This window comes from Phocoena sinus, chromosome 5 (assembly GCF_008692025.1).
Source record: "Phocoena sinus isolate mPhoSin1 chromosome 5, mPhoSin1.pri, whole genome shotgun sequence".
NCBI lineage: Eukaryota > Metazoa > Chordata > Mammalia > Artiodactyla > Phocoenidae > Phocoena > Phocoena sinus.
In genome coordinates this window covers 13,906,353-13,920,162 of record NC_045767.1, presented here as the reverse complement: position 1 = coordinate 13,920,162, position 13,810 = coordinate 13,906,353, and the positions used below count along the sequence as shown (strand labels likewise).

Sequence of the window (13,810 nt, the reverse complement as noted above, 5' to 3'; positions counted from 1 at the left end):
ATGACATACCACCCAAAATAATTTTTAGGTTCACATGTAAAATTTTTTGACCTTAGTTGCAAAAGATGTAATTTCTGGTGTAATCTAAATATGAATATTTTAAAGTATAAAGGGTTATAGCACTTAAAAATGCATTTAGTGAAATTAAATCCCATAGAAATTGAATACTCACCGTCATCCATATTTACAGAAATTTTACATTGCTCTTTTTTTCTCTTTGAATTTGTGTTTTTATTCTACTTCCCCACAGAAGTCTTAAAAATATATTTTATGCTCAAATGTATTTTATTGCTTACCCTATCAGTCTTTGTGGCAGTCAAAAAATTGTTTATAATTTTAAAAAATTTCTACCACCAAAAGGTTCTAAATGCCAAAAATTTCTTTTGGATTGAGTTATTTTTACAATTATTAGTAGTAATACATAATTAATCTTAAGTACATTACAAATTTTTCCAAATAATTGCTAAAGAGAACTAAAATTTTCCTGGAAATATGTCTCTTAATGAAATGGATGAAGCTCCTCTTCTCCAGTTAGTTCATGAATGTAATTTCCTCCTAGGACACAATAAGAAAACAAGTTGGGGGACTGTTAGGTGCAGGGCTTACAAAAGATGAATAAATGATGTTCAATGCATTATTTACAATAGAAAATTATATATCTAAATCTAAGTTTATTACATAAAAGATAGGAATGAATAATGAGGTGAGAAGTGGTTAACAAATAATAAGCAGAAGTGTTTGGGTAAGAAAACAAGTATAGACTTACTATATTCAATAATCTTCAGGTAAAAACTAGTGAAAATATTTTCTCCCATGAGTCTGAATAATTGTTCAAAAAGCACTACAAAACATTAATGTATCTGTGATATATGTTCCTTTTACATGTAATATAATGATCTGTTAGAAGGAAATTTGGAATTTTTTTAACATCCTTTTCCTTGAAATCATCTGAAATATGCAGTTGAGACACAGGAGGATGGCACCAAGTTCTCTCTCATTACTGAGCACATGTGCCTTGTAACTGGTATTTCCCAGAATGTTTTCTACATATATTCCATCTTTGAATTCTGAGAGAGATAGCTGGAGCATGAAACTTTGCTGTGGGTTTGTTACCCACATGAAATAGGGCTCAACCTCCTACAGAATTTCTTTTTGCTATCTCAACAGTATTGTTTGACACCATCAGGAAATGGCATTAGACAAAAATGATCGTAACTCTTGCCACCCTGCTCTGCAATTATCTGAACTCAGAACATTCCCGTACAGACCAGAATACCCAATTTCTAGCACCATGCTTTTCTCTTAATAGAAATATATTTAAGATAAGGAAAGCCAGGAAATCCTCCTGCTACTTATAATGCATTGATTAAATTAAATATTGACATCAATATTTAGAATTGTTCCTTTGTACGGTGCCTTAGAGGCTTTTTGCACATGGGAGCAAATTGTCATAGTAATATCTGGGATGGGTGAGAGGATGCCTGTCTTTTATAAGTGAGAAAAGACTGATTTTAAAATAGAATTGGAAAAATTGAATTGTTGTGAAATCTCAACCTCAGTCATATTTTAGACAGCTCAACTTTAGGAAGGAGTAGGTGAAAGTTGAATAAATGGAATTGATTTCCTTAAAATTATCTGTGCTTGTATTCCTCTTGGAAAGTAGAATCCCAGGGTAGGTTTATTCCAGTTTGGAGATTACTAGGTTAAGAGAATAAAATTATATGGGGAATGTGGTGTAAGTTGCAGGGGGTTTTATTAACATTCCTGGTGTCTTGGGCCAGCCTTTCCTCTTCCCCATTGAGTAAGATACTACATAGTGAGAAGCTGCATGAGAAAGCTCAGCCCTTTGGCCAGTCTTACCCTTGGGGCCAGGCTGCCATCAGGAATCATGACTTCTAGTCTATTCCTTTATGCTGCAGAATTTACAGGGACAAGTCTTTGGAGTAGGTGGAGGGGAGAGTTTCTGTAATCCCGTTCTGCCAGTCAGCAACCCAGTGGTAAGTCTGCCTTGTCCTAGGGTTCAGTGTTGGGAGGCCCACTGGCGCCATCTCGCCTCCAGCGTCAGCTTTATCAGGAAGAGCGACAGTTCTCAGCTGTCTACTTTTTTCCTGTTTTTCAGTTGGCTCACAACTTGGTAGGAAGAGGGATGTGGTTTACTGAGTCCCCTAAACGTTCTCAGTCCTTAACAGTGCTGTGCCTATTAACACCACAAATACTGTGAATTTTCCTATGTTTTTTTAGCCATGAAATTACATTCAATCCTACCTGTTATTTTTCTAATAATATTTTGTGTATATTTCATAGATTTGTACATCCTAATGAGTGTAGTTTGTTTTCAAAATGTTATTTTCTAAAGGACTGTTACTGGGCAATATATGAAACATCAGCATAGTTAAGTTCAGGAGAAAGAGAATTGCTCTGTAGCCTTAAACAGCTAGTTCTTCAAGACACATTGTTGCCAGAGTTTCATAGAAGGTGAATGAATACATTAGGGGTTGATTGTAAGGAGATCAGGCGTGCCATTCTGTTTCTTCCTGTTCTGTAAGTTACTTGGCCTGCTAAGCCTTTTAACATTCATAAAACAATGATATAAAATATGGCCCTCATATGAGACAATAAGATTATAAAGCACGAATCTTTGTTTTGTAAGCAACTTGGGTCTTTAGAAAATGAGCTGCTTTTTAGATTACAAAAAAAAAAATCAGGAGCTTAAAGCTTCAGTTTAATGAAGAATAAACTGTTCTTGAATCCTCTGTCATAAATTGGCATGCATAATTCAAATATTGTCATACACTAGCGGAAATTTTGACTGGCTTTGACTTTGTTATGGTTACTGAAAGGAGGTTCTCCGGCAGAACATAAATTTTTATTGGCAAGCAGGTGCAGGAATTCCTGATGAGAAGAACCAAAAGATCACAACTTTGATTCTTCTTTTTTCTCTTGCCTGCAACATCCAATCGAAGATCAAGTCCTGTTGATCCTACCTCCAAAATATGATCCCAAATTTGATGGACCACTTCTCACTATGTCTACTGCTACCATCCTGGTACAAGCCATCAGCAGCTCTCATTTAGACCATGACAATAGCCTCTTGTCTGGCTCCTGGGTTTCCACTCTTGCCTTCCTAGAATTTATTCTCAATCATTAGCCATTTAACAATATAAATCAGACTATCACTTCCCTAACGTCTTTCCCTTGCAATTAGAATAAAATCCAAGCTCCTCATCATGGCCCTTATGATCTGTTGTACATCTACCCTCTGATTGCTCTTAACTCACATTCCTTGTTCATTATGTTCTAGCCAAATTGGTTTTCTATCTTTCTTTGAATGCACCAAGCTCATTTCTACCTTTGAGATTTTGCATTTGCTCTTTTTCCAGCCCGGAATTCTCTGCTCCCAGATTTTCTCATGGCTGATTCATTCTCATTACTTAGGTTGCAGCTCAAATGTCCATCCCTCAGAGAAGCCTTTTATCCTGACCACACATCTAAAGAGCTGTCATCCCTTCTCCCCAACTTTAATCATTTCCTATCCTGCTTAATTGTTTTCACAGTATTTAGTACTGCCTGAAACTCTCTAATTTTTCACATGTTTATTATTTGGCCCTCTGCTAACCCCCACTAGAATGTGACTCCATGGTGGGTAGGGCTCGTCTGTCTTGTTCCCTGCTATATCCTCAGTGCTTGGAATGAAGGTTGCCATTTAGTGGGGGTTTATTACATATTTGAATGAATGAATGACTCAAGGTCCAGATGTAGCCAGAGAAGGCCTCCCAAGAGGTCTTTACCTTAGTAATTTACCATAGTTCAGAGTTGTGGCCCTTTTGTTTTAAATGCTCAGATGTCAGCTTTTGCCAGCACATGGAGATTTTTTCCTCCAGGGCAGAACTTACGTTAATGAAAGTATAAGACTGTAAAATCCCTATACTAATTTATTAGTTTTCAGTGAGCAATATAGCTGTCACATGGACCCAGACTCGTAGTAATATGATCTGTTGTGGATTTTCTGCCTCTGGGCTAGCACACATAGGATAGGGCATTAAGTGAGAAACTTTTTGGGAAAACATGGAATACAAAAATGGGGAAAGAGTAAGATGCCTTCTATGTTTCAAGACATTTGTTTATTTAACAAATATTTATAGATTTCTGACTTTGTTTTGTGTTCTGTGCTAGGTACTGAAGAATCAACAAGTAATACTATTAAGCACCAGCAGTTTAGTTGGAGAGGCAGACAATAAACTGACAATTACAGATCAATGTCAAAAGTTCTCTTTCTAGGTTCATGCCAGGGTGATGTAGGAGGACCTAGAAGGGAAACTGAGCCTCGGGGGATCAAGGTGAGCTTCCCAGGAGTTAGGATTATTTGAGCTGAACTCTGAAGAGTTAGCCAGGCAGAACAAGGAAAGGTGTGGGGGGCACTGCTGGCAGAAGCTGCAGCCTGAGCAAAGGTCAGCTGGAGAGAGCAGAACCTTCTAAGAACTACAAGTAGTTCAGTAAGGTTGGGGAAAGGTGGAATGAGAAGCCTGGCTATCAGACTCACAGACCTAAACTAAGTAGGTCTGGACTTTATCCCTATGAGAGGGAGCTACTGAAAGTTTTTGTTTTGGTGAAGGGGCAGAGTACATCTTTCAGACTGCCCTAGTACAGCCAATACTTTGCATTCCTTTCTTCCAAAGAACTTTCCATGAATATCTGGAGAAAGTCCACGCTCCTCCTCCGAGAACACGCAGTCCTTCCTTTACTACCCCCAGCCTTATACCTGCTATACCTGCTGCCTCCACAACGCCCTCTGCGCTCCAGACCCACCAAACTTCCCAGCTTCCAGACTCACTTCCCGATCTTTAATTATGCTTTCGTAGCCTCCACCCCTGCTAGCACTCTCAGCAGGCCACTTTCAAAAAGTGTTACAGGATTAGTCTTCCAACCTATAAAGGCAATACATGTTCCTTGCAACACAGAGACATGCAGAGGAAGAGCTAAAACCTTCTCCTTTCCTCTCACCACCACACACACATACATAGTGTGCTTTAAAACATATATACACTTTTAACTAAAATATATCTATGCTATACAATTTGTACAGTTCTTCCCTGCTCCCCCAACAGAATATCCAGTATTTGCTGGATGCCAGGCCCTATGCTTTATCTCATTGACCCCACAACTACCATACAAGGTAGGTACTGTGATCCCCAGTGGATAGACAAGCAACTGAGATGTGACTAATTTGCCCAAGGTTGCCCAGTTAATGGGAGCAGCAATTTGAACTGGACAATGTGGCTCTCAAGTCCACTGCCTCTTGCTATCTTCCAAATAATGCTATTTTTGTTCTTTTCAATAACTACAATATTTATATGGAGGTCCAGAATTTATTCAATTATTCCTCTGTTGATGAATGTTGAGGCTGTTTTTTGCCACTTAAAATGCCTCAATATGTAATTCTCCAAAGCGGGATTTGAGGTCAGAGGTCATACTTATTTTTAAATCAGTACATGACCAAATAATGTTCCAAGGATTGTGTAGCATTTTCATATCCCCAAGAATCATGGGACAGTATCTGTTTCCCTATACCCTCATTAGTTCTAATACTGATATTTTTAGGTTTTGGGTTTTTTTTTTTGGCACTTTGGTCAGTAGAAACAGTGCAACTTTGTTTTGATTTGCATGTTTCCTGACTACAGGTGCAGTTGAGAATTTTTCTGTGTGTTTTTGAGATATTTACATTTCCTGTTCCATGATTTGTCTATTCATTTCCTCTCCTGTTCATTTTTTCTGTTGGATTGTTTTTCCTTGATCATTTTTTGGCGGGAGGGAGCATGCTTATAGTAGTAGTAATATTAACCCTTTTTCTGACATGTGTTCAAATATCTCCTCCTCTTCTATGTTCATTCACCTTTTGACTTTTATAAGGCATCCTTTAATTTAATTTGTATGTGCTCAAATCTACTGGTCTTTCCCGTCATGGCTTTTGGGCTTCTTGACATTGACAGGTTTTGGGCATCTCCCTTTATTAAGGATTGGACCAGCCAGCCAGGACTGTCCTTGGAGGCTGCTTGATGGGCTTTGATGACTTTTCTCAGACTCTTATACCTTTGCTGCTACCTCGCAATCTCCTTCTGAGGGATCTGTTTTCTTGAGATTTGTTATTACATTCAAGCAAAGCCTTTCTAGTCTGGGAATCATTTGTCACTTATAAAAATGCGTTTGCATATCTTTGCTCTGATTCACTGTGTGCTCATTTTGTTTCTCTCTTCTAGTTTTAAGAAGCAATTACCACGGGGTCTTCTATTTTATGTATTGAGTTTGGGGCCATCTTTAGCCTCTGAGTTCTTAAGCGTTTTAGAGACAGTTTAGAGGGAAGATGTGCCCTTGGTATAAGACGTATGGATGGTGAAGATAAATTGGTAATGGGGATGTTGTGGGCTTGAGAGTGAGTTTGATTCTGTCTTTGATTACAGCTGTATAATCCTGGGGAGCTTGTTATAAGTCTCAGGGCCCTTTTTCATAAAATGGAAGTGATAATAATACTGCTTTGAGGCCACTTTTTGACATAGGATAGGCCTCCAACAGTTTGCTTAGATGTTTCTTCCTTTTTGGTCACATTTCAAGAATATTTTAATGAGGTCAGGTCTTCACAAATTACCTTGGTATCCCTTTTGGTGAAACAAACTCTTTTCATTTGCTGTCAGCTTGTAAAAGAAGGATAAAAGTTCTTGGCCTTAAAGACTGACACTCTTTACAGCTCTCTGGAATGAACTGCCCATATTTCATTATTGAAGAGAGAAACATTTAAACTCTAAGTGGAAATTAAATTTGAGGCCATTTTACACAAACCATGGCTTAGGGCCAAGGCTACAAGACAGAGCATGTGTGGGTTGGGGGTAGACACTAGGGAGGAGTCTGGCCTGCATTTTGGTGGATTTCAAAATGTGTACCAGAATTTGTTCCAAGTCGTCATTAATGGGCTCATAGAAAAGAAAGTTAGAGGGAATCTAGATTTATCACCCAGGCCTCTTCCCCTGCCCTCAAGCTGATGATCGTGAAACCACTTAGCGAAGGCAGTTGGTTGAATTGCTCAACTGATAGTATTCCTGAATGATAACTAATTTTAGAGGATTTGGGGCTGAGTACTGATTCTGAGAAGCTAAAAAGGAGAAATGGGTCTCAGGAGAGCTTATGCTTCATCCTGTGTAATGATCTTTGTTCTTTGTCTCCCACCTCCACATTTGAGGCAGCATTGACCTGCTCTTTCATCAGGATCCAATAGACAAAGGGAAGGAGGCCTAAACCAGTTCCTAGCTTGAAAGGCTTGCTGTCCTTCAAGCTCAGGCCTTGAAGGATTCAGACTTTATGCAGGTACTCAAATCAACTAACATAGTTGAGCACTATGTGTAAGATACTGTGTAAGATGGTGAGTGTGTATGTTTGAGAGAGGCAGAGAGACAGGGGTTGGAGAGGGAGAAGGAGGTGTATAAGGCAGGTTTCTTGCCCTCAAGTAGCAGAGGTTGCTAGTAACTCGAATGCTTAAGAGGTCAGGCATATTAGGTTAGTTAAGTGACTTTGCATGTGTAAGAGAAACAAGAGAGTAAGCATGATAGTTGACAACAGATACTTGTGTCACTGACCATAGGATGTGGTGTGGGCTATGTTAAACTGGAGTGTGCATCCCTATTGAACAGGAACAGCCCATGCAAGGATCTAGCACAGTGGTTCTCAAAGTATGGTCTCTTGACCAGCAGCATCAAAATCACCTGAAGCTTGTTAGAAATGCTGTTTGTTCGGTCCTATCCCAGACCTAAGGAATCAGAAACTCTGAGGATGGGGTCTTGCAGCTTATGTTTTAATGATCTCTTGCTGTGATTCTTATGCTCCCTAAAGTTTGTGTTGCCTTGTGGGAATTTGGGCCCAGTGTTGCTAGATCTTTTGGTTTTTCAAGAGAAGTTAGAAAACTAAACTTTTTATGGGAATTTCGTGATTTTTAAATATATATATATATTTAAATATATAAATATATAGAGAGCATATATCTAATTTTTGTGGGGGAGGGAGCAGAGGTACCCTTTGTAGGCCAAACAGCAGGCCAAGGAAAGCACATCTTTGGACCTTGGGGTCTCCATGCCTCCAGTTTCAACTACAATAAAGTAGTCACATATTTGACAACAGAATAATTGAAAATACTATTGGGCTAGAGGAATGACTCTCAGTGTATGTTTGTGAGGGTGTGGTGGGGTGCAGCAGGACATTGGAGTTTGGCAGGAGGAGGCTTTTTTTTTTTATTTTTTGCGGTACGCGGGCCTCTCACTGTTGTGGCCTCTCCCGTTGCGGAGCACAGGCTCCAGACGCACAGGCTCAGCGGCCACGGCTCACGGGCCCAGCCGCTCCGCGGCACATGGGATCTTCCCGGGCCTGGGCACGAACCCGTGTCCCCTGCATCGGCAGGCGGACTCACAACCACTGTGCCACCAGGGAAGCCCCAGGAGGAGGCTTTTAAGAGCTGCACAGATTCTGATACTTTCCCAGTCCAGGTGCTTCCCCACTTCCTACCATGGTGAAAGTCCTAACATTGTCAGCCACTCTTCCTCTTGCAAGTCCAGAGCATCCCTTGGATATGCAGCAAAGGAGGAAAGAAGCCATGTCACAAGTCTAGAGCACTGTGGTTTATAAACTGCTTTCACATCTGTCCTTTCATCAGATCCTTACAACCCTGTGTAATAGGTGTGATGGTTATTGTCTCCATTTAAAGCAGCTAAACTAGGCTGAGAGAGGTCAAGTGATTTGTTGAAGGTCACTTAATTTGTAAGGGGAAAACATGAGACTAGATACCTAATCTTATAATTTTTAAACTAGAGTTTTCCTCCCATGTATAGTTTTATGTGTTTATCCATACCGTCACTAATGTTTTCTTTTTTTTTTTTTTTTGGCTGTGCTGAGGCATGAGGGGTCTTAGTTCCCTGAACAGGGATCGAACCCACGCCTGCTGCAGTGGAAGCAGAGTCTTAACCACTGGACCACCAGGGAAGTCCCTACCATCACTAATTCTTGAAAGGATCTGATGTGGCTCATTTCACTATAACTGGTGACTAGTTTTTTGCCATTCCCATGACCAGGCCTCAGATGGTCCCCTCCCTGGCTTGGTGTGCTGCCTGGGACCCCAGATCTTCTTCTGTGGGCTGGGAAAGTATCAGCTTTTAAAAGTCCCCTCCTGTCAGACTCTAACGCCCTGCTGTTCCCCCTACCCCTGCAGACACACACACAGTCATTCCTCTAGTCCAACAGTACTTTCAGTTACTCTGTTGTAAACAAGACATTGAATCGTCCAGACCAGTCGTCCCTTTTGGGACCCTTCTCCATCACCAGCTTTCCTCCTGGGCTCTATTTGTGGGGTTCTGGGTCTCCTTGTTCTGGCCTATCTTGTCACCTACTAAGCCTCAGGGGGACACTCTGAGTCCAGAGCTGTCCCCAGTACAGGTGATACGTGACATGCACATCAGTTGTCTGGAACTGGACTAAGCACCGGGACTCAGAGGGCAAATTTGGATGATAGACAAAGGACATTATTAGGGGAGCTAGAATTTAGGATTCTTCAAGTATTCTCCCCAGTCTAGCTTAAAATGCAACAGTCATGCATCTGGGTAGCACTAACAGAAAAATTTTAGTAGTTTGATATTTCCGGGGTTTGTTAAATGCTACAGTTGACCCTTCAACAATGGCGGGAGGGGGCTGGTGGAATTGGGGGACCCTCCTGGTGGAATCAAAAGTCTATGTATGGCTGCCTCTCCCGCCCGCTCCTCGGCGCAGCCTCTGCGCCCTGCGCTGTGGCAGCGGCACCCAGCTTTCCCTGACCCGGATGGCGGCACAGCGGGCAGGCCGGGCCCGGGCACCGGGCTGCGAGCCGAGGCGGCCCGGAAGCGCCCGCCAGAACACCCAGTCATGGATAAAAATGAGTGGTGCGGAAGGCCAAAGTGGCCGAGCAGGCTGAGCGAGATGATGACATGGCAGCCCGCATGAAGTCTGTAACTGAGCAAGTAGCTGAATTATCCAATGAGGAGAGGAATCTTCTCTCAGTTGCTTATAAAAATGTTGTAGGAGCCTGTAGGTCACCTTGGAGGGTCCTCTCAAGTACTGAGAAAAAGACGGAAGGTGCTGAAAAAAAACAGCAGATGGCTGGAGAAGACAGAGAAAATTGAGACCGAGCTAAGAGGTATCTGCAATGATGTACTGTCTCATTTGGAAAAGTTCTTGATCCCCAGTGCTTCACAAGCAGAGAGCAAAGTCTTCTATTTGAAAATGAAAGGAGGCTACTACCGTTATTTGGCTGAGGTTGTTGCTGGCGATGAGAAGAAAGGGATTGTGGATCAATCACAGCAAGCATACCAAGATGCTTTTGAAATCAGCAAAAAGGAAATGCAACCAACACATCCTATCAGATTGGGTCTGGCCCTTAACTTCTCTGTGTTCTATTATGAGATTCTGAACTCCCCTGAGAAAGCCTGCTCTCTTGCAAAGACAGCATTTGATGAAGCCATTGCTGAACTTGATACATTAAGTGAAGAGTCATACAAAGACAGCACACTAATAATGCAGTTACTGAGAGACACCTTGACATTGCGGACATCGGATACCCAAGGAGACAAAGCTGAAGCAGGAGGAGAGGAAAATTAACCTGCCTTCCAACTTTCGTCTGCCTCGTTCTAAAATTGACACAGTAGACCGTTTGTCATCCATGCTGTCCCACAACTAGTTTTTGTTTATGATTTATGACAGGTTTATGTTACTTCTATTTGAATTTCTATATTTCCCATGTGGTTTTTATGTTTAATATTAGGGGAGTAGAGCCAGTTAACATTTAGGGAGTTATCTGTTTTCATCTTGAGGTGGCCAATATGGGGATGTGGAATTTTTATACAAGTTATAAATGTTTGGCATAGTACTTTGGGTACATTTTGGCTTCAGAAGGGCCAGTGTTAAAACTGCTTCCATGTCTAAGCAAAGAAAACTGACTACATATTGGTTTGTCCTGGTGGGGAATAAAAGGGATAATTGGTTCTAGTCACAGGTGTAGCTGTGGGTACTTTAAGGTTTGGAGCACTTACAAGGCTATAGTAGAAATAGATATCCCATGGATATTACATGTTAAACCATGTGTTATCTGTGGAATACTCAGTCTCAGTGTGCACACCACTGACTACAGCTACTGAAGTGTTCCTTTAGTTGTGACCCAATTTACTCTGGATAAGGGCGGAAACGGTTCACGTTCCATTATTTGTAAAGTTACCTGCTGTTTTCTTTCATTATTTTTGCTACACTCATTTTATTTGTATTTAAATGTTTTAGGCAACCTAAGAACAAATGTACAAGTAAAGATGCAGTAAAAATGAATTGCTTGATATTCATTACTTCATATATATCAAGCGCAGCAGTAAAACAAAAAACCCATGTATTTAACATTTTTTAGCTTTTTGTTTTGTTTTTTGTTTTGTTTTTGATACTTGCCTAACATGCATGTGCTGCAAAAATAGTTAACGGAAATAACTTGAGATGATGGCTAGCTTTGTTTAATGTCTTATGAGATTTTCATGAACAATCCAAGCATAATTGTTAAGAACACATGTATTAAGTTCATGTAAGTGGAATAAAAGTTTTATGAACGGACTTTTCAAAAGAAAAGGTCTATGTATGACTTAAATTCGGTGCTCCCTATATGTGTCCACTTCCTCTGTATCAGCGGTTCTGGATCTGTGGTTTGAACCAACTGTGGATCGTGTTACACTGCAGTATTTACTACTATTAAAAATCCGTATATAAGTGGGCCCATGCATTTCAAACCTGTGTTGTTCAAGGGTCAACTGTACTCTGAAGAATTCTGGAGCGTGCAGGATTGGGTGGACATTGTGGCTTCCTCCCTCCCTTCCTTCCTTCCTCCCTTCCTTCCTCCCTCCCTTCCTTCCTCCCTCCCTTCCTTTCTCCCTCCCTTCCTTCCTCCCTCCCTCCCTTCCTCCCTTTCTTTTTGTGGCTATCTTCGACATAATCTTTTGAAGGGGTTGTTTCCTTCATATCTGGAAACTGGCCAGGGAGGGATGGTGAGGAGAACTGGTTACTGCTGGGTATCTAGGTACTTACAGCAGGCCTCTGCATGTCAATTGTATGAAAAGCTGTTGTCTTCTCTTTCTTATCTTCACTCCAAACCATCACTGTGACTGACGCTGTGTGTGTTTGAGAGGGAGAGAGATAGAGACAGAGAGACACAGAGAGTGAGAGACAGAGACAGAGAGACAAAGGGGGAGAGAAAGAGAGAGAGAAATACTTAGTGACCAAGAAAGCACTACAGTGCCGAAATGTCTTGGTACAACCCTGCTGTGAATATTTGTAGAAAGACATGGAACATTTTGCCAGGACCTTGCTTTGCCCAGGATTGGCTTCAATTACAGTTTTTTATCAGGGGTGGCAGATCACCAGTAGGAAGGGTGTGTTTCAGCCTTATCTTGGATGCTTCCTTACTTTACTTGACTTAATTCAGAAACTAGAGAACAATTTAGTGTGTAGCTTGTACCATTTCCTTTGCATAAAATGAAAGTTTTATTTAAAGTCCTTATAATCATTTCCACTGTTTTTCAGCAGTGAGAATAATCAAATGAGAATTGTAAACACTTTTGAGACCATTTTTATTTGACAAAACAGTTCTCCTAAGCTAGATCTTTCCCTTTCACTGTCTCTGAAATACTTAGGGGCAGGAGAATCAGACTTTTATAGGAAGACTATGAATTCTTGTGCATTGTCACATACTGCTCAAGGCATTTTCAGTTTAATAATAAATATTTTAAAACCAGAAAGGGACTTATCAATATGCTGGTCTCCAGCTTCTTCCAAAAGACATACAGAGCAAAGTATTTCTCAGATTATTTGAAAAATATAACAAGATATTTTAAATTTCCTTCAGTGACCACATAGAATGTCATTTATCTGTCTACTTCAACACAGAGGTGTTGGGTAGCAAGTGAAGGCTGAAGCTAATTTATACAGTTATGTGCCAGACCTGTTCATATATGTTTGTGTATAAATTCATACACACACACACACACACACACACACACACACGTTCACTTAATCCTCGCAATAATGTATGGGTCAGGTACTATTATTATCACTACTTTACACATGTGCAAACTGAGCTACAGTGAGGTTAAGCAACTGTCCCAAGTCACACAGCTAAAAACTGATCACTTGCACCCAGGCGGTCTGTACTGCATGGACCCCCCTGACATGTTATTGCAGGGCTCAGTTGAGGACCAAGATTCCCCAGTGCTGGCACCTGTGCCAGAGTTGGCCCACAGGCCAGTTCTCCAGTGGGACATGGCTGCTATCACTCAGCAATCCCCATAGGCTGCAATAGCTGACACCTACTGAGTCCTTACCATGTGTCAGCTAATGCAGGAAGTGTTTTACCTACATTTTCTCACCAGTTCTCCCAACAGCCTTATGAAGTAGGAGCAGTTTCACCTCCATTTTACGTAGGAGGAAACTGAGACCTAGAAAAGTTAAGTCACTTGTTCAAGATCAACAGCCAGTAGGGCCAAGATTTATCATTGTGCTATCCTACTCTCCTGCTTAGGAGCCAGGCTCCTAACTTCTTTGTGTTCCTAGGGAATCTCCACCAGCACACATTTTCTATATGTTATGACTGTTTTGCTAGGAACTTCCTGAAATTAAGGGCTAAGAGTACTTTCAGAAAGAGAAAGCCCAGTGTAACAGGGAATGTGGAAGAGAGGAGGTGACAGGGACTCTTCCCTTTAGGGGGATGTGTGCAAGCACATTA

At 41.0% G+C, this 13,810-nt stretch overlaps 1 protein-coding gene and 1 long non-coding RNA gene across 2 annotated transcripts in view; both read left to right on the top strand.

Annotated features, from left to right (window-relative positions):
• Positions 1-13,810, top strand: part of LOC116754679 — a 36,649-nt gene that overhangs the window by 943 nt on the left and 21,896 nt on the right. The gene's annotated exons all lie outside the window — the stretch shown is intronic.
• LOC116754678 (14-3-3 protein zeta/delta-like) lies at positions 8,410-11,668 on the top strand. The gene is given in 3 exon segments (XM_032633541.1): positions 8,410-9,940; positions 9,943-10,162; positions 10,164-11,668. Coding segments are annotated over 3 exon segments (894 nt in total). The 5' UTR covers positions 8,410-9,762; the 3' UTR covers positions 10,660-11,668.